This window comes from Octopus bimaculoides, chromosome 5 (assembly GCF_046866305.1).
Source record: "Octopus bimaculoides isolate indiv1 chromosome 5, ASM4686630v1, whole genome shotgun sequence".
Classification (NCBI taxonomy): Eukaryota; Metazoa; Mollusca; class Cephalopoda; order Octopoda; family Octopodidae; genus Octopus; species Octopus bimaculoides.
Window position 1 is genome coordinate 94,383,751 of NC_142932.1, and position 23,138 is coordinate 94,406,888.

General features: G+C 33.0%; 1 protein-coding gene across 1 annotated transcript; it reads left to right on the forward strand.

Moving 5' to 3' along the window:
* The first annotated feature begins 5,147 nt into the window (after positions 1-5,147).
* On the forward strand, positions 5,148-22,597 carry LOC106876227 (single-stranded DNA-binding protein, mitochondrial). Its single transcript, XM_014924700.3, has 6 exons — positions 5,148-5,282; positions 9,961-10,042; positions 10,786-10,905; positions 13,760-13,847; positions 15,355-15,443; positions 20,459-22,597. Exons 1-6 carry the CDS (start codon positions 5,259-5,261, stop codon positions 20,515-20,517), a joined length of 462 nt encoding a protein of 153 aa, XP_014780186.1. The 5' UTR covers positions 5,148-5,258; the 3' UTR covers positions 20,518-22,597.
* Positions 22,598-23,138: the final 541 nt, after the last annotated feature.

Consider the following 23,138-nt stretch of genomic DNA (forward strand, 5'->3'; position numbering starts at 1 on the left):
AACAACTGAACTCAAGGCAATCCAGTGAAGCTACACCAATGTGACAGCTCAGCTACTGGGAGACTGAAAAAGTTAAAACTCTAGTCCTTAGAATGAAGGTGGGAAAGGTACTCAGTGACATACATCTGGAAAATCACAGAACTTGTACCAAACTTTGGTACACAAACAGCAGGATGGGATACCACTGCATAGAACCAAAAATCCCAACATTGCCATCAGGATAGAGGACCAGATACTGCAACAGCCTGGGCTTCAAGGGCCCACAGCTTTTCATATCCTCCCACAAAGCCTGAGAGACCTGCATGGCATGGATGTAGGTGTTTTCAAAACAAAACTGGATTTCCTTCAGTCAAGAGTTCTGGATGAACCTACCTCAAAGCAAGACACACAGATAAGAGCAGCAGCATCAAACCCCCTCATTCACGAAAATACCACACATCAAAGGAGGTTTAGAGAAAGTGTAGCAAAGCTAACAGCAGTGCCCCTGCATAGCCGCAGCCCTCAGGCAGAAACATGAAAAAAAAATATGCCTACACACCCATATATGTGTCGTAACAGGACTACTCTTTAAAACATTTCATGGCAAGTTAAAACATCAACCCTGCTACAAATAACAAACAGTCTCATTATATATCCACAGACAATAAATATATTTGGCAGATTACCATATGTGGATTGCTTTAATGTAGCAATGACTAGATCAATACAAATTCAGAAAAAGAATACAAAAATAAAAACAATAAAATTTTTAAAATATAATTCAACATAAAGATTTGCTTTCTAAAAAAATTTGGTTGACCATTCTGTAGTATGTAATTGAATAAATAAAAAAAAGATGGAGATTAAGATAATAAAATGAATAAATAAACAAATAAATAGAATGTAAAGTAGAGAGGATAAAAGAAAAAAGTTTTAAAATCAAGATCAGAGGACTGGTTTGTTAACTGTAATGTATTTGTTTCAGTATTAGGAGTGCATTGTCAAGTGGTTACAGTGTTGCACTCACTATCTCAATTCCTGGACTGGGTGGTTCATTTTTTTCTGAACGAAACACTTTATCACACATTGCTCTGTGATCACTTTGACATCTGATGTGTAGTACGCCATCCACCTGTTCAAGCAACATTGCTTTGATGTACAGCACATACATTTGATCACTATAAACATATTTGTGCAGTTGTTCAGCAACAAATTGCAGACTTGCCTTTCTCAGACTATGAGAGGAGACAACAACAACCCCCACCACCATCATCATCATCATTTGTTTCAGTAGAGGTAATTAAGTGCAGAGTAAAGAAAATGGTCTAAACTGTTTGAATTTCACACAGTTGATTTGGAAGGACAGCCATGTCATTCCAAGACCACTAATATCAGTATCATGTTACACATACATATGAATATTCTCAAGCACATTCGTACATACACCTTTGCATACACATGCTCTCTCTCTCTCTCTCTCTCTCTCTCTCTCATACACACAATTTCTTGCACAAAATATCTATATGAAACTTCTACTTTCATGAAAAGTAGAAGTTCATCATTTTGTTTTTAGTGTCCAAATCAGTCTGTATTATTATTCATGCATATTCACACATACACAAGATATTGACACACCTACAAATATATATAATGATTCATTTGTACTTTACTAAGCAATCGCACAACCAATTGTAAGAGTTAGGCTATATTATACTATAGTCATGATTTAATATGTAATTTAAGACGATAAGCTAAAGGTAAGGAAACAGATGTAATCAAATCAAATAGAAGAAAATAAATAAAATGAAATAAAATACAATAAAGTATGAGAAACATAAAATTAGAAGGAAATGAAGAGGGCTACATTTTAAAGTTAAATGGTAGTATTATTAACATACTACAGTACATGCTAATAGTTTAATTACTCGTATAATTATAGGGAGGATCAATGGTACATTTGTGGACATCATATAACTAATTTATCAGAAAGATTTAGAGTTAATTAGTTCACAGATTAAAGAAGTATGCTAATCATATTTACCATTACTATCTGTATATGGTAAGACTTAACAGCTACTCAAAAATCAACCCAGTTGAACTGGGATTAGATAAACCAAGTAATGCAAAAATACAGAAACAGAAAAATAGAAGTTATACTAATTAGAGGGAGAAGACCTAGAAGGGTTTTCCTAATAACAATAGTATTAATTGTGCATTCTGGTTAAAGCTAATTCATTAATTTTTAGTATTATGTAGGAAGTACATACAGTATATGTGCAGACTTCATATTATTACAAACCAGCTCTCTCATTTCGATTTTTAAACCTCATTTTTCTTGTTTTTTCTCCATACTTTGCATTCTATTTATTAGTTTATTTATTGATTTATTTATCTTATTTCTCTACTTTTTTTCTATATGGTTTATTCTTTTAAATACTACAGGCTGGTCAACCAAATGTTTTTAGAAAGCAAGTCTTTATGTTGAACTAATTTTCCTTATTTTACCTTTTATTTTTTTGAATTTGTAATATTTATTGTTTTCTTTTTCTGAATTCAAATTGCTTCATGGTCATCAGAGACCAAAGATAAATTAATATTAAAAAAATTATGTGAAATTTAGGTGGTGGCATTCATAATACCAACTTCTCTATAAATGCATAAAACAGCTGAAACAATAGGAAAGCAAGTGAAAAGAATTGAAGACAAAATTAAAATGAGGTGCAAAAATAAAAAGACTTTGTATGCATTAAAAATTTATAGTATCACCAACTGATATTAAAAAAAGTTATGCACCACTTACAAATAAACTTTGTTGTATAGAAAACGATTCTTAATTTAAATGGCATGATGAGTTTCATTCTAAGTCAGTTTGCATGAGAAAAGTAACTCTTAAACAATCTCACTCAAAATTTTTCTGAGAATGTTGAGATCTATGAAGGGCCAAGCTTATCAGAATAGCAAGAATATGAGCTAGGTATGCATGCACATGTAGAACTTGATGTAATATATGAATTATTTATGCATAAATGCATCACAACTAGTCAGGAAACAACTATTCAAATGAAATCTGTTTATGGAAACATGTTTTGGTGCGTTATGATTGTGAAATACTGATGTGTTACTGTTTAGTAATGATTTGAAAATATGCCAAAAACTTCACACTGGTTCATGACAGTTAAGCTAACTTTGAAAGAGATGGTAAGAACCAAATGGAAAAATTAAATGATGAAAGCAACTAGGCTGTAAATATCTTTGGAAAGAACAAAATCCAATCTTGTCCAAAATGAAATTTTTTAATTTCTGAGTGTGAATGGAGTAAAAGAAAATTGTTTTGTAATCCTTAAGATGAAAAAATTCATTTTACTAACAAGAATTTTGAAACTCTCCAGTGCTAGACATTACATAAAAATCAAGATAGGCAATGTTCTACCATTTTCTTAGAAAAATTCTAACTTTTCATATCTGTATATAAGAAAAACAAACAGGTACCTCCCTTTCTGAATTACTTTTTCATCATTATTAATAGACTTAAATAATAAAAACACATAAACGATAGGACAAATGAAAATTTAGCCTTTATCAGTTACAAAGTTAAAGATTCTAAGGCATCAAAACTGCGAGAATTCTTTCCGAGAAACTGGATGAGCGCTAAATTTTCGTTCGATATAACTTGCATGTTTTTTTTCTACTGTTAGTGCCCATTCCTTACATTCAAGAATGCCGGCGCACACACCCAAATTTTCTCGCATGTTTGTATGTATATATTATAAGGCTTAGTCAGAGTAAGAGTAGCTACCATAACCTTTGAAGATTTCCGAGACTGTTGGGAAATGGGGAGAGTTATTCACAAATCGAAGCCCTTCTCCAAGTGCTTGCAACAGAGTGGACTGTACTAAAGGTACCAAAAAAACACGATTTCAGTTAAACCGAACCACGATTTCAGTTAAAAACAGCGTATAGTCCGTACAATTGGGCTACTGCATAATTCTCACCTATTCATTTCATTCACAAGTCTTGACTGGCCTGAATGCATAGGGTACCTCTTGGTACCCTGTCACTTGAGGGAGGGCTTAATATTACAACTTTTAACTATCATCCATTAAAGTATTGTATTCAGCAAAAGAAAAAAAAATACATCAGAATAGTCAGGATAGTGAGGAAATTATTTTCGTCTTACGATTTCAAATTATACGAAATAGTATTTTTGTCAAGACACAAGTCAACTCAATTAAGCAGACGTGATCAATAATGCTTCAGCATTAACCAGTTATTTTATAATAGTGTTCAATTTTCATTTTAATAATAATTTCGGCCGGGAGGAAGAAAATGTGCCCATGACATTCGCAGGCCCTTCACTTATACACGCGTATACATATATACATGCTTCTGAAAAATAAAAGTTATACATAAAAAAAGTTATATGTATACACTCGCTTGGATAACCTGTTGTTTAAAGTTTTTCCAACTAGCTATATAAGAACTTGGGACTCTTACAGCATATGCATCTATATATGTGCAAGTGCATACCAGTTAATTTGGAACTTAACTTCATGTCGATCTACTAGCACAAAATCTTCCCAGAATTATAGATTCACAGTTAACTGGATAATCGTGATATGTATCAACTAAAACGAATAATTTATTTGGATTCTTCTAACATAATTTGGGAAAATCAAAATTTCATCGTGGGTAGCCTTATAAGGTAAGGGTTAGGGTTAGGGGAAAGAAAACGTAAGATTGTAAGACAAAAAGATAGTCTGGTGAATATGAAAAGAAGTTGCAACAATCGGGAATCGAAATATGTTTAAAAAAAGCTTATAGTAACGCATAATTTTTAAAAATACAGAACAATTCGACTTCAAAACTGATTAGTTTTTTTCCATTCATTCCAAACAAGTATTTTTTTCTCTTTGTTATGACGAACTGAAAGGAAATACTGAAATTAGAAACGAAAACCGCGCAATTAATGCCGATATTTCCCAAACCATTGTACTCATCGTAGTTGTTACAAGAAGCAAAACTATATAGAAATATTAATAGCTTTAAGATAGAAGGCTATTAACTTCATTAACTACCTTATTTATTTTTTGTCAAATTTGGAAATTCCCCCAATTTTTTTTACTAATACTTTTCTTGAAATATTTTATTTTATTGTTTGTTTCGAAGCTGTTGCTATTCTGATAACACTTCCTGCATGTCAACACGTGCCCTCATTAAAACCTTCTTTCATTCTCATATCCCTCCAACCTTCTAATTCTATCTCATATTACGCGGCAAATATGTTCACTCGCAACTTAATTCAGGTTAGTGTATTGTTAGAGCCTACTGAGCAAAGGCGTTCCAGCCATGACCATCTCGTTTTGTTTCAGACAGTGTGTATTCTTTTTTTTTTTTTTTTGTAAGACAAGACGTGAAGAATATTCGGTTGCTACTTGTAGCAAGTCGAGTGATCGCGTTAAGCCTCCTATGTGACTCGGTTTTGTAATAGGATAGGTTTGTGTGTTTGTTGATACAATATTTCACACGTACAAGAGATAGTTTATTTGTGATTTTATCTTTGCAACCGTTGTTTTCAATTACTCCTATAAACTTTTATGTATTTATTGATGTTTAATAAGCACAAACCTGGGATTTGTAGATAAAAACAAATGAATCTGAGCGATATTCGTTCCTTTTTTTTTTAGTGACATTGCGTAAATGAATTAATATTACTAAAAGTTTAAAAGCTGAGTCACGAATTCTTTCTTTTTTTTCTGGTAGTTTACCTTTACAGTGCTTCTTGTGTATATATTTATTTTATCTTATTGAGTACTGCTGCGGAGTCGTAGATGAACTATTTTTCTGTATCAAAAACAAACATTATGAATAAATGTTAAGAGACGAGTTAAAGAAGAATGTATAGAGACTGATATACACCTGTCTTAAAGTTTAAAAAAATATGAACTTTCACGGAAGCATATTTCTATTTATCTGCGTCAATTACTACAATCTCATTAATAAATATAAAAATACACACATATACAGAATTGTTTATATATATTTATTACAAGTTATATGTAAGCGTTAATGAGATAAGGGACATAACTCTATAATGACAACGTATAAGAGTTGGGTGGATCAGCTGAAACTCCGCCCAAAGTACCTGAATATCTTCACGACCATATGTTGTGTGCATTTTTGATACGTTGAGATTGCAGTTGCTATTTTGTAATTATTGCTTTGTGTTACTATCAAATCGTTTCATTACTTCTTGCCCAAAATCACTTGGCTGCAAAGTGAGCTTCTTAACCACACAGCCATGCTTGAGGGTTTGGGGATCTGAGATTGGTCTTTGGGAGGTGAGGCAAAAATTTGGAAGACTGGAAATAATTCTGGTTCGAAGAAAATTCCGACACTCTGGATGAGAACGCTTCTGAAAATTGTTATATATTTTCGGTTTTCGTGAAATAATCGCTGACAGTACATTAAGATTTGTAAATCAACTAGAATACTTCGCAGACTTCTGTTATTGACAATCAAAAATTAGATATTTTATACAATTCGGATTATCTTGGTCCACTAGTTTTGTAAAGATTCAAGCAAGTCTCCAATTTAAGTTTTGACTGTTCGTCTTGCTTGGGTAACAGTTGGTGTAAGCAGAATGTATAAAACAACAATAATGGAAAGTAAATTACAAATTAAACCAAAAACAGCTTTCGACAAATTTAACAATGGATTGCCTTATCATTTAGATTTAAATAGCGAAATATATAAGTTTACAAGCACAAGTAGGGATATCTCACGAGACTTTCGGTTCATCTCCTGTTGGTTTGTTTTAACTAAGGTTTTATTATTTTAAAAGCTAGCAATCACAGGTAAACCATGCTTCGCTGATGAAGTCCGGTGTTATTTGGGGTGTGTGGAGGGGTCTCAACCAGAATTAGACATGTTAATAATAATTGTTTTTATCAGTATGGGTGTAATTTTAATGGATGAAATTTTTTTACCTCACTACAAGTATGTCAGTTAAGTTTCCATACATTAGGTATCTTTAGGCTAAAGGCAATCTTAATGTTAGGATTTTTTCTTTTATATGTATCATGACATGGAGTTTTATTCTTTTACTTGTTTTAGTTGTTGGACACCACATTGAAGGGTTTAATCGAGTAACTTAATCCCAGTTATCATTTTAAAGTCTAGTACTTATTCTCTCAGTCGTTTTTGCTGAACTGCAAAGTTCCAGTTGTATTGCTATGGCTGGATGCCCATCCTAATGCCAACCACTTTACAATGTGTACAGGGTGATTTTTCTTGTGCCATCAACACTAGTGATGTTACCAAGTAACTTGCAAGACACACACACACACACACACACACACACACACACACATATATATATATATATATATATATATATATATACTAGCTGAGGTACCCAGTAATACCCAGGAACAGGGATATTCCCACTACCCATTACAATGTCTAATTTCTCTCAGATGAAAAATGAAATCAACACATAGGACAGATAATGGAAAGCATAAGCAAATTCATCCATGAAACAATAATACAAATCAATACGTATGGAATTAGAAAATGGCAATCGTTTGGTCAGATGACTGGAAAGCTGCAAATATATATTCAATGGAAACATGAAGAAGGGAATTGTAAAGGAGTGCTGTGTAAGAAAGAACATAAAAGTTTGAAAAGTAAGCAAAAAATTATTTAGAGAAAAGAGATTTTATACTTACAAAAATAGCTGGAGTGCAGAGGCGACAACAAGGCGGTCATAAGAGTTGTAAGATGCTATGAGAAACAAAAAGCATACAAAAGTGACAATTTGTATCATTTTTGGGCAAATTCTCTTGCAGCCCGAGAGAAAATTTTAAATGCACATGCACTTAATTTGATGACTGTGTTTCATGGGTAAAGTTCCACTGATCGTGAGAATCAAATATTGATTGCAATGGTTAGAACTAACAAATTTAAGTGCAGGTATTAAGAAAATACATGTTACATGTTTTAGCACACAACATTGCAACATTTAGAATCGATAATTTTAAGTGAGGTGTTAAGAAAATTCATGCTACAGCAACCTGAGAATGTTAAAATAATTGATGAACATTTTAATCCCACAACAATTTAGGCCAAATATCATTAATCAAAACATCAAAAATCATCTTACACTTTGCTTGAGTGGCCTAGGTAAAAATCTATTTGTCTCAACCCCTTAGCACATTCCATCTGTGTATAAAATTTCAAGAAAATCGGTTGAAAACTTTAAAAGTTATGACAGAAAATAACATTCATACAAGAATTTGCATTGAAATATCCTATTGATTTTTGAAAAAAACGATGCTGATTAAAAATTATCGATTTTTTTGAAGTTCCAAGTGCATAAGTGACCGCATGGGCATAAGCTCCACACACAAGTCAAGTTTCATTAAGATCGGTTGGATAGTCTCAGAGAAGTTAAAGTAACAAATTCACAAACGCACACAGCCACAAACAGAAATTGCTATTTCTGTATATAGATATGCACACACACACACACATGACAGGCTTCTATACAGCTTCTGTCTATCAAATTCACTCACAACACTTTGGTCAGCCTGGAGCTATAGTAGTTACTTGCCCCAGGTGCTGCACAGTGGGACTGAACCCAAAATCACATGGTTGCAAAGTGAGCTTCTTAACCACACAGCCATGCTTGAGGATTATTTTTTTTATATAATCTCTAAACTTTTGATACTTAAATGAGATTAAATTTAGAGATAAAGAAATCAACAAGCAATAGTGATCAAACATCTGGTCATCTAAGAGGTTACAAGAGGCTAATTCTGTTCTGACACTTATTAAAATGTAGATAGAGTGCTTTTGCAATTATATATCCATTATATGATATTCTGGATATCAAACATCTAGTGGCCTGCTCAGTCTAGTTACAGTGTCATTGATTTTTGTTAACCGGGTTATCTTATCCATAAAGTATGAAGCTATAAAAGAAAATGGTTTATTTGATAACTAGTCATCTTATGAAATCCATTTACAATCACAGATTCTTAAAAAACTGGACAGGTTTTGAGAATGTGACTGATGCTACTTTAATTGTGATCAAGAAGTTTGTTAGAAGAATCTAGCCACATAAATTGTGTCAGTCTGTTATGAACCTTAGTATATCATAAATAACTAATTGCTGGCATTTTTGTCATATGTTCCTGTCAGGTAGAAGAAATGAAAATTTTTGTAACATATTGGAAGTAAAAAGGCAGTGAGCTGGCAGAATTGTTACCATTGTGGGTTGAAATGCTTAGCAGCATTTCGTTTGTTATCATGTTCTGAGTTCAAATGCTGCTGGGGTTAACTTTGCCTTTCATCCTTTCGGAATCAATGTAATCGACTGGTCCCTTCCCCAAAAATGTCAGGTGTTGTGCCTATAGTAGAAAGGATATTCAAAGCAAATCATCAATAAATTAGAATTGTAGTAGGATTGATAATATTAGAAGTGTTATCTTTAAAGTCAGAAATCTGTTCATAACCTTAGGAATATTGAAAATATTACAAGTTTTGGTCATATTATTTTGCTATCATATTAATTTTTCATTGTCATTGTAGGGAAAATTTTCAGCTCAGTCTGTTTATCTTTCCAGGAAATTATTTCTGTTTTCTGTATCAGTAGTCTCTGAATACAATTTAAAACATCTACATTGCAACATAAAGAATTTGAACTCACAACTTCTTTTCTATGACACACCTAAAATTTTACATTTTGATATTGATTTTTTTAAAACTGGAAATTTAATTCTAATAAATGAATAAAGTATGAAGAACTTCAGTTATTTTTGTCCATTCTAAACTCAGTGATTCTATTAAGGAACTGAACAGATTAATTGGTATCTGCTGCATTTCTGTACTGTATTCTGTAATTTTCTTTTATTGTAAATGTGTGCAACCCATGCAGCATAGAATACAGACATTACATGATGTTATTTTGATATTTTGTAGTTGCTACGCCATACAAAGTACATAGGTGTCCCTGTAGCTCGGTGTACTGAAGATGCTACATCTCTTCCAAAGTTTGAAAAATGTAAGTTACATTCTGAAATTTGTAAATTGGTATTGTATGCTCCTGATAAAATTTCAAAACTGTTCTAAAGATCACAGCTGAATGATTGATATCAATAAAAGAGTATGGATCTTTAAATTATGCATTTATTTTTAGCCTAATTTCTGTGACCATTTGATTATTATGATCATTGTTGTTCATTTTTACATGCTGATTATATAAAAGTTTGTGCATGATAGTGAGGTGCAGATACAGAATAGACAGAAATTAGTTGTGTTAGTTTATTTGCTTGCATGCAAAGCAGAATGCCAAGAGCTGCAGATGAGCTTGACATCATTGGTACAACTGATGATATGTATTGAAAAGACAGCTGTATTGATATGGATATATAACAACAATGGAAGAGGACCATGGAAAATATGGAAGGAAGTGATTTATCATATCAAAGATATTTCATCTCACAAGTATGATGACAAAAACTAGGAAGTCAAAGATTGTGAGCTAAAGTGGAGAAACTAATTTCAGTCTTAGTTTGAAGCAGAAATCATACTTTATGCATTTATTTTGTGTTAGATAAATGTGCTATAAAAATGTCTTCCAAATTCTGGGAATTAAGTTTGCAGCTTAGACTTACGACATATTCAGTTTATTACATTTGTAAAAGGAATTAGAAAAAATAAACTGCTAAAAACAATACTGAAATAAATCTTTAGAGTTACAGAATTATATATGTTGATAAATGTAATGTTTTTTATTGTTTTCAGGTTTGAACCAAGTAAATTTGATTGGTCGAATTGGACGAGATGCAGAAGCTCGTGGCTCAGAAAGCCATCCTGTTATTATATTATCATTGGCAACAAGCTTTGTTTATGCTAAATCTTCTGGTAAGTTAATTAGTTGTGTACTTTTTTTCACATTAAAATTAGTTTATATCATATTGACTGATGGGTGGGGGGATACTTTTCCAGGGTGAGGAAAGTAAATCTTCACTGCCCCACTCTCCACCTTGGCGACTGGCCTATATTATGGAATGCATGGCCTGGTTTCCAAGTCACCCTTTGTCACTAAAATCTTCATAGCCTTGTTTTTTTATCATTCTGAAAAAAAAAATTATATATATATATATCTGCTACATATGTGGGAAATTCTGTCTGTGGGTGTGTTTGTTTGCGGAGTTGTTAGCTAACTCCTCCTATGTCGTTTTATCAATTTTGATGAAACTTGACACGTGAGTAGAGCTCATGTGGGCAGCTTACCAGTTTTCAGTCAAACTGTCCAACCCATGCCAACATGGAAAACAGATGTTAAATGATGATAATGATGATTATAGTGATATATATATATTTTTTATCAGAAAAGAAGGTGTAGCTGTGTGGTAAGAAGATTGCTTCCCAATCACATGGTCATGAGTTCTGTCCCACTTCATGGCACCTTGGGTAGGTGTCTTCTACTATAGCCTTGGGGTGACCAAAACCTTGTGTGTGGATTTGGTAGGCAAAAACTGAAAGAAACCTATCATATATATATATATATATTTCTATATATATATATATATATATTTGTGTGTGACTTTGTGTTTGTGTTTGTCCCCAACACACTACTTGACAACTGGTGTTGGTGTGTTTATGTCTCCGTAATCTAGTAGTTCGGCAAAAAAAAAAACTGATAGAATAAGTACCAGGCTTGAAACAAAAAGGTACTGGTGTTGATTCATTCAACTAATAATTCTTCAAGGCAATACCCCAGCATGGCCACAGCCTAATGATTGAATCAAGTAATATATATATGTATCATCATCATCATTGTTTAACGTTCGCTTTCTATGCTAACATGGGTTGGACGATTTGACTGAGGACTGGCAAACCAGATGGCTGCACCAGGCTCCAGTCTGATCTGGCAGAGTTTCTACATATATATATATATATATATATATATATATATATATATATATATGTGTGTATATACACACACACACACACACACACACACACACACACACACACACATATATATATATATATATATATATATATATATATATATATATATATGCTGTTTTACTTACAAGAATATGTTTTGGATTGCTTAAAGGTTGTAATTGTTTGAAGTTTCCAGGAAAGGGTTGTTACAATGCTGAGATATCACCTTTTTAATTTGTCAATGAAATCATAATAAATTTTCAGGATCTTTCATCTTAGGGGGATATTTCTGATTTAACCATCGCACCATGTTCCTGTTATGGCAGAAATAGCTTAAGTGTCATCACTGCCAGGTTCCCACTAAAGCAGTAATGAACAACAGATGTAGAAAAAGAAGATAAAATACTAAAATTAGACACCTGATCACATTGCAAGCTTTGTTGTCAAATGTGTTTAGAACTCATTGACAATGGTATAGCTGTTGTTACTTTCGTTTTTGATTTTAAAAAAATGATTTTGTGAAGAAACAAATGTGTGATGAATCCAGCACTTGGTCTTGTAAATGAGCAAGGCCTAGACTTTTTACAGTTGAAGAAATTATTGATGATATCTATTCTTTGGAATAAACATGAGAGAATTTTGGACAATCAAACTGGTGAAAGTGATGAGGAAAGTAGCAATTACGGTGAACAAATACTGTAGTTGAGAGATAGACCTATTATTTTTATTCTCTTGGATTTTTTTGTAACACTGTCCATTAATTTGCCTAACAAATACAGTATTTGAATGAAAGGCCTATTATTGATATTCTGAATTTTTTTTTGTGATTCTATCCATTAGTTTGCCTGCAATCATTACTCTGAGCTGTATATGAAACTATTTATTTTTTCGCTCAGGAACCCAGGTGGAGGGCAAAGTTAGACATAGAAACCCAGGTCCGAGAGAGGTTAAATCTATATTTGTCAGCCAAAATTTGTTGAATCAAATTTTCTATGACCAGATGCCTTTCTTGTTACTGACCCTCATCTGTTTCCCGTAGCCAGACACATTTTTCATGGAAGGCTGGTAACGAGTGATGTTGTTTGTATGATGGTGAAGCTTGTTTGCTGTCATCACAATCTCACACACACATACTTATATATGATGGGCTTCTTTCAGTTTCTGCCTATCAAATCCAGTAACAAAACTTTGGTCGACCCAGGGCTATAGTAGAAGCCATTTGCCCCAGGTGCCATGCAGTGGGACTGAACTGGAGACCATATAGTTGGGAAGCAGGCTTCTTAACTATTCAGTCATGCCTACACCTAGAGGAGCTATACAGGACATGCAAACAACTTCAATAAGCAGTTCTATAAAGTTTACAAAGACAGAGCAATAAAGAAAAAAGGAAAGGAAATGAGTAAAAAGAAAAGAATATGAAAGTTTCACTGTTATGACTAGTTGTATTTACCTTCAGTTTAACTGTTTCTCTTTGTATGGTGAGTTATTTAGTAGCAGATTATCAAGCAAACCACTGTTATATTAGCTTCTTTGTTGGTCATAATGTGGCCTAATTTTTTGGCTAATTCACCAGTCCTGTCTCTGAGTTGTATAACTGTTATATCAATGAGACCTTACTCACCAGAGAAGAACTCAAATCAAATATTTGTCTTCTCGTCCCACAAGCTATTTGATTTCAGTAATTGAGTGGTAACTTGATAGTGTTTTAGTATACTTGTGAAAATTTGCCTTGTATGAGTTATTAAGTTATGTGAAGATAATAAAAGAAAAATAAATGATAAGACATTTTGATATATTAATATTTATATTTTTGAATTAGGAGAAACCATATCTAGGACAGAATGGCACCGTGTCAGTGTGTTTAAAGCTGGACTTCGAGACAAAGTTGCTGCATATATAAAGAAAGGGTAAATTGTCTTATTCATTTTTTTATTATCTTTAAAGTGTAAGAGAGAGATTTTTGCTTGATGATTATATGACTACAATGTAATTTTAGAAATTTTTCATAAAGGTTTACCAATTTGTAACTTTTACTTTTTATTGTGTCATTCACTGAATGTAAACAGTCTCCCAAGTTCTGTTTCATTCGATGGTTTGTGAATGCTACACTCATTTTGAAGATGTACTGTTTCAGTTTTAATATAGTATTAATACTTCGTGTCCTATCTGTGTTTGATGCTAAACACCTATCCAAAGTAGTGCACTATACATAGATACCTTTAGGATACACAGAAACATTTCTTGGATGGAAAATTTATAGCAAAGTTCGTAGAGGCTTTCTTATTGCCTTGATATTTGATTAATCTCTTTACATATAGCTTTAAATTTATTGGGAAGGGATTACCAATGTAAATTTATAGTTTTACTGTGTAGTCAGCAAAGGGTAGAATCTATGACTGTTTGCTTTTTCTTGACACCAAAACTAGTGAGAGTAAAGTAAGTAGTTATCCTCAAACCATAGACTATGTTGAAAAGTTTGTGACAGAGTTAAGTCCACTAAGGCACCTAAGGATCAAGTGGTATATAAATGAGCGATGGATTATGTCTAATCGTTTAACATTTAAACCAGCTGTATCCAGCTCAAATATTCAACCTGTTTTATGTTCAAACCATCCAGATCCTACACTCTCACACCTATACTATAATGTCATTCTAAAAATTAGCAGTCACCTGATCGAAATCTTGAAGCTACGAGATATTACATAATTCAAAACAATGTGACTAAATAAGCATTGTTTGACAGGGTAATCTGAATGCTAAAGGGTTAAAGACCTAAAGCAGCAAATAGCCTGGATCGCTTGTCTTCTTGTTTAACACTAAAATTTCACCATTCCAGAATGGAATGGTATCTTTATTTCATCCATCTTGAAATGATGAAAGGTAAAACTGACCTTGGTGGCGTTTGAACTCAAAGTACAGAAATTCGGATTGATAATGAAATGATTACAAATGGGAGCTGAAACCAAGATACAAACCCAGCTTTAGTCAGAGTCTACTTCTGCTGTTTGAACCCTTTCTTAAATGTATATTAAAAGTTCATGATCCAAGAGATAGCCAAGACATTGAAATACTGTACTGGATAGATTATTTCAATCAGAAGAATTTACATATAATGTTGAGAACTTTGGAAACAATTTACCATGCTTCACATTGTTTCTTCTTCTGATGCTAACAATTCACTGCTAGATTAACATTGCAGATTAAAGGCCATTTTGCTAAGTAATACCTCTCTGATTGATAAGAACTAATAAGTTTGATATTGATCTTTAGTTATGATATTTACTGAAACTTGATTCTTATCTCATAACCACACACAGTTTTACAAAGATGTTTTTAAACATTTAACTACTTAGAACCTCATACACACAAATACTGTATACGAATCTTTCAAGTAATCCCTTTTCTTCTTTTTAGAGACCGTGTGTTTGTGAGTGGTACTCTTCAGTATAATGAGTATTGGGATTCAGGCAGTGTACTACAGAAGTCTACTACAATTATTGCAAGTAAGTATGGGGAAAAATACATTGATTTGGGATGTAAAACTAGAGCCACAGCTTGTCAAGTCTTGATTTTCTGACCAAAAGAGCTTTTTTCGTGCCCCATCATTTATATAATGTAATATCCATAGTCCAGTCATTTAACTCTCGTTTATCTCCATGTAAGTTGTACTATGTGTTGTACAGTTCACTTCTGTAAACAGTAGCAGTACAGTATAATTGGTGAGTGTTTTGTTTTGTAGTGCTATAACTACATTATCCCATGAGTTGGTTCAATAAAAGTTGGGCTACATTAGACTGATTTACCTTAGATATTTGAAATAAAGATGCAATCTTCAAATTGTTCCCAAGTATCTAATGCATTATAGAACTTGGGTTTTATATTTATCTTGTTGTTGTGATGCTTTCCTCTCATTTTATCATTTATTTATGAAATTATGCAAAGTTACATCTGAAATTGTTATCATGACTACAGTCTGACATTGTCGAAGATTGAAAGACTGTAACAATTTTTCTTCTTTCTCTTTTCACTTTTCTTTAAATGTCATCACTTTTCTGTCTTTTTTCTCCTATTTTTGGTTTCAATCTCACTGAATCTCTAAGGATTTCCTCAAGTTGTCTTGTTCTATTTCGTTAAGTTCTTTGTGAAGGTAGAGTGAGACCTGGTTTTTAACAAGTATGATGCGAGTTAAAATTATGTTTAGTTAAATGTAGATATATACCAGTGTCGCTTTACTGGCACTTGTGCTGGTGGCACATGAAAAAAACATTCGAGCAAGGTCATTGCCAGTGCCGCTGGACTGGCTCCTGTGCAGGTGGCATGTAAAATACACCATTTTGAGTGTGGCCGTTGCCAGTACTGCCTGACTGGCCTTCGTGCCAGTGGCACGTAAAAGCACCCACTACACTCTCAGAGTGGTTGGCGCTAGGAAGGGCATCCAGCTGTAGAAACTTTGCCAAATCAGATTGGAGCCTGGTGTAGCCATCTGGTTCACCAGTCCTCAGTCAAATCATTCAACCCATGCTAGCATGGAAGGTGGACGTTAAACGATGATGATGATGATGATATGCAAACTATTGTAACAAGATTTTACAACTTAATACCTTTCCTACTCCTAACTGCTTGTTTCTGAATTTGTATTTTCAAGCAGCCAGATTGAAGGAAGCAGATTTAAGCTTTGCCTAAGTACAATACAATGGACATGTAAGGTCTGAATTGAACATATAATCAGAGGTTCAATACCTTTATGGTGTAATGATATTATGGTGTTGGACTATTAGCTAATAATAAATCATTGAAGATGTTTTGTTGTGTATTTTGGAAATTCTCAGTTTAGGAGCATTTTATAGAATAATGAAAAATACAGGCATCGGAGGGGCGATGCACATCCTGTGTGAAGATAAATTTTTTCGCAAATTATAGTGTGGCTTACAATGCATTGCTTACCTGTGCTTTTTAACTGAACTGAATTAAACTTTGTAAGTGTTTGACTGAACTTGGTTATTGGGAAATTTGTAAGTTAGATTTTTTTTTTAAATATCACCATTATAGGTATTTATACTCTGGTAAAATTAAGAAATCAACTTGTAGATATACGAAACCCTCGAATCCATCATTGTACACACACACAGTCGCATATCTATGTATGAAGGGCGGCAAGCTGGCCGAATTGTTAGCATGCCGGACAAAGTGCTTAGCGGTATTTCATCTGCTGTTATGTTCTGAGTTCAAGTTCCGCTGAGGTCGACTTTGCCCTTCATCCTTTCGGGGTTGATTAAATAAATACCTGTTATGCACTGGGGTCGATGTAATCGACTTAATCCCTTTGTCTGTCCTTGTTTGTCCCCTCTACATTTAGCCCACTGTAGGCAGTAAAGAAATAAATATCTATGTATGTATTTAGGTATGTATGTATGTACCCCCACATGCTTATGCACATAGGTACACCATGATTTATACACACGCAGACGAGGGTTGATTTATATGAAAATGGAAGTGAACAAAATGAAATACTTATAGAAAATATTGCATAGAATTTGAGAAGTGTTTTGAACGTCTTTCAATGATGGCAGCTGAATAAAATATACTGTAATTCATTGTAGGATATAAATAATATGACCACGTGCTTATACAGAAATTTTTAAGTTTGATTTTTTTTTTTTTTTAAATTTATTTTTGTTTTTTAAGTATCACCATTATAAATATTTATACTCCAGTGAAATTAAGAAATCAACTCGTAAATAAACAAAATCCTCAAATCCATCACTGTACACGCATACATACACACTGTCACATAGCTATAATGAGTATTTCTGCCAAATTTGGTGAAAATTCGTTCAGCAGTTTTCCAGTAATTTTGCAAACACACAAAAATGAGTGATTACAATACCCTGCTTTCGCTTACGTGTGCAGGGCTAAAAAAAAAAAGGCTTTGGAAGGGTGATGCATACCCTGCACACAGATAAATTTTTTCACAAATTATAGTGTCACTTACAATGCATTGCTTGCCCATGCTTTTTAGTTGCACTAAATTAAGCTTTGTAAATGTTTGACTAAACTTGCTTATTGGGAAATTTGTAAGTTTGATTTAATCACCATTATAGGTATTTATACTCCAGCGAAATTAAGAACTCGTAAATAAACAAAACCCTCAAATCTATCACTGTACACACGCACATGCACACACACACAGATTCACATATTTATGTATGTATGTACCCACATGAGTCTACACGCATAGGTAAACCATGATCTATACACATGCAGATGAGGGTTGATTCATATGAAGATGAAAATGAACAAAATGAACTACTTATAGAAAATATTGCATAGAATTTGAGAAGTGTTTTGAACGTCTTTCGATGATTGCAGCTGAATCAAACGTACTGTAGTTCGTTGTTGGGTATAAACATAAATTTGTAAGTTCGATTTGTTATTTATTTAGGATGAAAGGTAGACTGTGATGCATATGTGCAAACTGCCATGCTACATGACAGTGAAACATGGGCCATGAGTGCTGAGGGCATAAAGAAATGAAGCTAGTATGATCTGCTGGATGTGTAATGTCAGTGTGCATACACAACAGAGTGTAAGCGCCCTGAGAGAAAAGTTGGACATAAGAAGCATCAAATGTGATGTGCAAAGGAGACGACTGTGCTGGTATGGTCATATGTTATGTATGGATGAGGACAGCTGTGTGAGGAAGTGCCACACCCTAACTGTGGAAGGAACTCTGTTAGAGGTAGATCCAGGAAGACATGGGACGAGGTGGTGAAACATTACCTTCGAACGTTGGGCCTCACAGAGGCAGTGACAGAAGATCAAGACCTTTGGAGATATGCTGTGATCGAGAAGACTCAGCAACTAAAGTGAGATTGCAGCCATGGCTGAATGCGGTGTTGCATGTCTGGCCCATTTAAAAGTACCCTTGATGCGTCGGACGATATGATACGCTTGAGAAGACCTGTTGAGTCAAGTAAAATCAGAATCGTAGCTGTGGCCAGTGCCCACTGACTGGCACCCGTGCCAGTGGCACGTAAAATGTACCATCCAAGCTTGGTCAATGCCAGGTCCGCCTGACTGGCTCCCGTGCCAGTGGCATGTAAAAAGTACTATCTGAACGTGATCAATGCCAGGACCACCTGACTGGATCCTGTGCCAGTGGCACGTAAAAAGCACCCACTACACTCTTGGAGTGGTTGGCATTAAGACGAGCATGCAGCTGTAGAAACACTGCCAGATCAGATTGAAGCTTGGTGCAGCTGCTGGCTCTCCAGACCTCAGTCAAACCATCCAACCCATGCCAGCATGGAAAATGAACATTAAACGATTATGATGATGATGATTTATTTATTTATTTTTGTTTTTTATAGGTATTTTATAGCTATTTATACTCCAGTGAAATTAAGAAATCAACTTGTAAATAAACAAAACCCTTGAATCCACACATACACACACATGCAGTCACATATCTATGTATGTATTTATGTATGTTTGAAGATAATCAAACCAAATTTTCATCATTTCAAGCCACTCACCCAGTGTGTATTTGTGCCAAATTTGGTGAAAATCTGTTCAGCCATTTTCCAGTAATTTTGCAAACACACAGATGAAGATGAGTGATTACTATGCTCTGTTTTCACTTACGCACTTAGGGTTATAACTAGCATTTTATTCAGTAAAGTTTATGTCATGCTTAACATGCTATAGGTTAAATGCCTATCATTGTGAGCCTACAGAATTTCTTGGAGATTTTATTTATAATTTAAGTAGACTACTAACATAATCCATTATAGCAATAATGGTCCATTACCATCTTCGTTATCATAAATTGTTTATTGCCATTTTTCTAGAAATTTACTTTTGCTTAGTTGCTTTATGGCTTACCTCTTAAGTTACTATCAGCACTTTTATTCCATTTGTGGTGGTGGGGGGGTATATTTTCCTCTATTTGCTGTCTGCTATCAGCTCATCATTTCTTCATCCAGTTATCATCCTCAACTTGCATCATATGCTTCTACCTTTGGTCCTAAGCTATCTCTTGCTTGAAATCCATTAACAGTTATTTCTGGTTATCATCTGATGATTCAGGAGTACTGCTCTATTCTCTCATGTAGTTTTTTTTGAGAGGGTCTTAATACTTTAATTGATCATGTACTGAGCAGGTTCTCACATCTCTGACCAAATTTCATTCATTGAAGACTTTTGTAACATGTTGCCAATCTCTTTGTATATAATTACCAACTTTCCTTAAGGTGTGATTTTTTTAGTGTAATGAAGGCAACATATTTATGAAGTCAGATCCTCTGAAATAGAGATAGCTCTTTATCTAATAAGTCATTCACTTAAATTTTAGTATTGCAATAAAGATAATCAGTTTAATTAAAATGATATTTAGATGTCAAAGCTCTTCCATACAGTTATGTCTAATAAAAAAGTCAAATGATCATTCCAAGAAATCCTTTAATTTGTTCTGTTCTAACATTTCCTCTTTAAAGTGATTCCATCATTTACATTTCAGATGATATAATAAATTTAACCAAAAAATACTTGAAGGATGATGAAGAATTGGATATGTGATCTAAAACCATGAACTCTTGTTTGGTTTATTACAAAAATTAGAATTATGTGCCTTAGCAAAACTTTAAAAAAATAAACTACTATAATGAGCAAATTTTCATTAATTGCTGATATCAATATTAACATCAGTGAGAAAAGCAACACCAGGTAAATAATAATTATTATTATTGCACTTAACCAAGCATAGGGCCAGAAATTTTGCAGAAGTTGATTAAATCAGTCCCAGTACTTGATTGGTACTGTATTTTATTGACCCTGAAAGATAACATTGACCTCAGCAGGATTTGAACTTAAAATGTAGAGCCAGAACAAAATCTGTAAGGTATTTTGTCTGATACTTGTAATAATTATGATTTCTTTGTTAGGCTCATATCTATGAAAAGATTTTCTTCATTTAAAATGAAGTTAACAATTATGTAAAAAAAAAAAGGAAGCATTTATGAAACAAAAAATTAAAATCAAAACAATGTTACAAATTCATTGGATTCAAATAAGTAAAAGAAATTTAGTGTTTGTAGTTGTTAAGGAGACTTCCTATCATAGTTTCACACAACTAGTCTGTTTGTTCCTATTCTTCCATGTGATATTGGCCACTCTTAACTGTTTAATCTAAAGATAATGATAATAATAATGATGGAAACCATACAACAAAACAGGAAGTGTTCTTAGATATGAGCTCACAACATAAATAGCAACATTCATTTATCACTATTTATCTTGAGTAAACTGCAGCCAATTTATCTTTGAATGACCTGTTTTCTTTAATCAAACTGATTAAAGAAAATCATTTGTATATGGAGCATTAAAAAGCTTAAACTAAGATTGACTATGCAGTGATAGAAAAATATCAATTCTTAACTAATGCTACTTCTAACACACATAAAAAACAAGACAACTCTACATCTGTTTCTGCCTGATTGAGCATCATTAGCAAGTATTCAGTCAAGCCAGAAGTTGATAATATCTTAGCAAGTAGCTAAATAAATATACAGAAATGTTTATTTGTTGGCTTAAAGAAAGAAAATTTGTTGAAAATTAAAAAAATTCAAGTTCTTCTCCACATCATAATGGGTGGAAGAATATTTAATACATGCATTGTTTCATGTATTATCTAACATATAGCTGGCATATCATAATTAATTAAAGACAGTTAATTTTTAATTATAAACTGGTTAAGTACAATAGTCAAGAGAACATATTCATATTTGCTCCTACTGAGCCTTATCAAATTGGTTGTAGGTAGAAGATTTAGTTTCCATTAGACAATATGCATGTGCAGATATGATTTCTGAGTGAACTGGGGCACATAAAATTTAGTGCACTTACTAAAGAAAACCTTCAACAAATATGCTTACACAAGTATATGAATACCTGTTGAGAATTGTATTACAATAATTAATTTTAAACCTACTTTTATAGTTTTCACTAAATCTTGGAAATATTACTTACTAAGTGTTTGATTAAAAATGTAATTAGGAAGTTTTGTTGATAAAATTTTTTAAACATACATTGGCTGAATATTCAAGGTGTTCCATAGCTGATTGAAAAAAATAGTTCCAAAACATGAACTCCAGTTGTTTTAGAGTTTGTTTATAAAATATTTGTCTGATGGTACTATATTCTTAAGACATGCAGACTGCATTTTATTATTGAAGGAAATTATAATTTATTTCCTTTAGAAATGAAAACTTTTGTATGATACAAACTCTGATATAAATAAAGACCTGGAAAACAAAAATATCTTGGGCAATAAGGTTATTAGGAGTTTGGGCTTCGTGGGTTTATATAACAGGTTTTAGAAAGTTATTTGTTTTGATATGTTATTTCCAGGTAGTTTTTAAATCATAATTTAAACATTAACTTTTTTCTTGCAAAAAAAGCAATGAACTTTGTTTGACCAAATTGAAACTTCTGCTTTTTTAATACTTCTTTTCAGTGGACAAATGATTCCATAAATTGTATAAAACTGGTATTGTAAAAGCTGAAGCTTTGCTATTATAAAATGCATATACAATACCAAGTTAATTATATGTGAAATCAAATCACAATCTCTGGTAATAAAACATTTTTTTAAACATTATTCTCGATGTTTGAATTGTATCTCATATTTGAAATAAATTTCCTAGAAAAATATGCCTTTACTATTGAAAAATGTCCAATATATTATTTTTTCACATTTAAACGTTTTGCAAATGTGCACTTTTTATTTCTGCACCTACATCTATGACCAGAAATAAAGTCGCAGCTGGTACTCTAGAATCTTAGTTTTGCTATGTATCATCACAGGAGATACACATACTTGCCATGTTTCATTTTTAAACTATATTGAACAACGATAAGATTTGTTATAAAAAAAAGAGCTTAGTTCTTGACATTTATTTTTCTTTTCTAACTAAATATTTTTGATTAAGTAAGAACTTAAAAGAAAAGTGAGTGTGTTTAGTACTTTGAAGTTTGCTGCAGATTGTAAAATTAAATTTATTTTTGAGCTGCTGTATATTGATTTCAAATACAATTAGATTCAATGATTATGGAAGAGATTTTTTTAAGAAATGAGTGAAAAAAATGAAATTTCTATAAGTTGGTGTTGTTACCTTTTCTGATTCTTACTGTCTATGGGC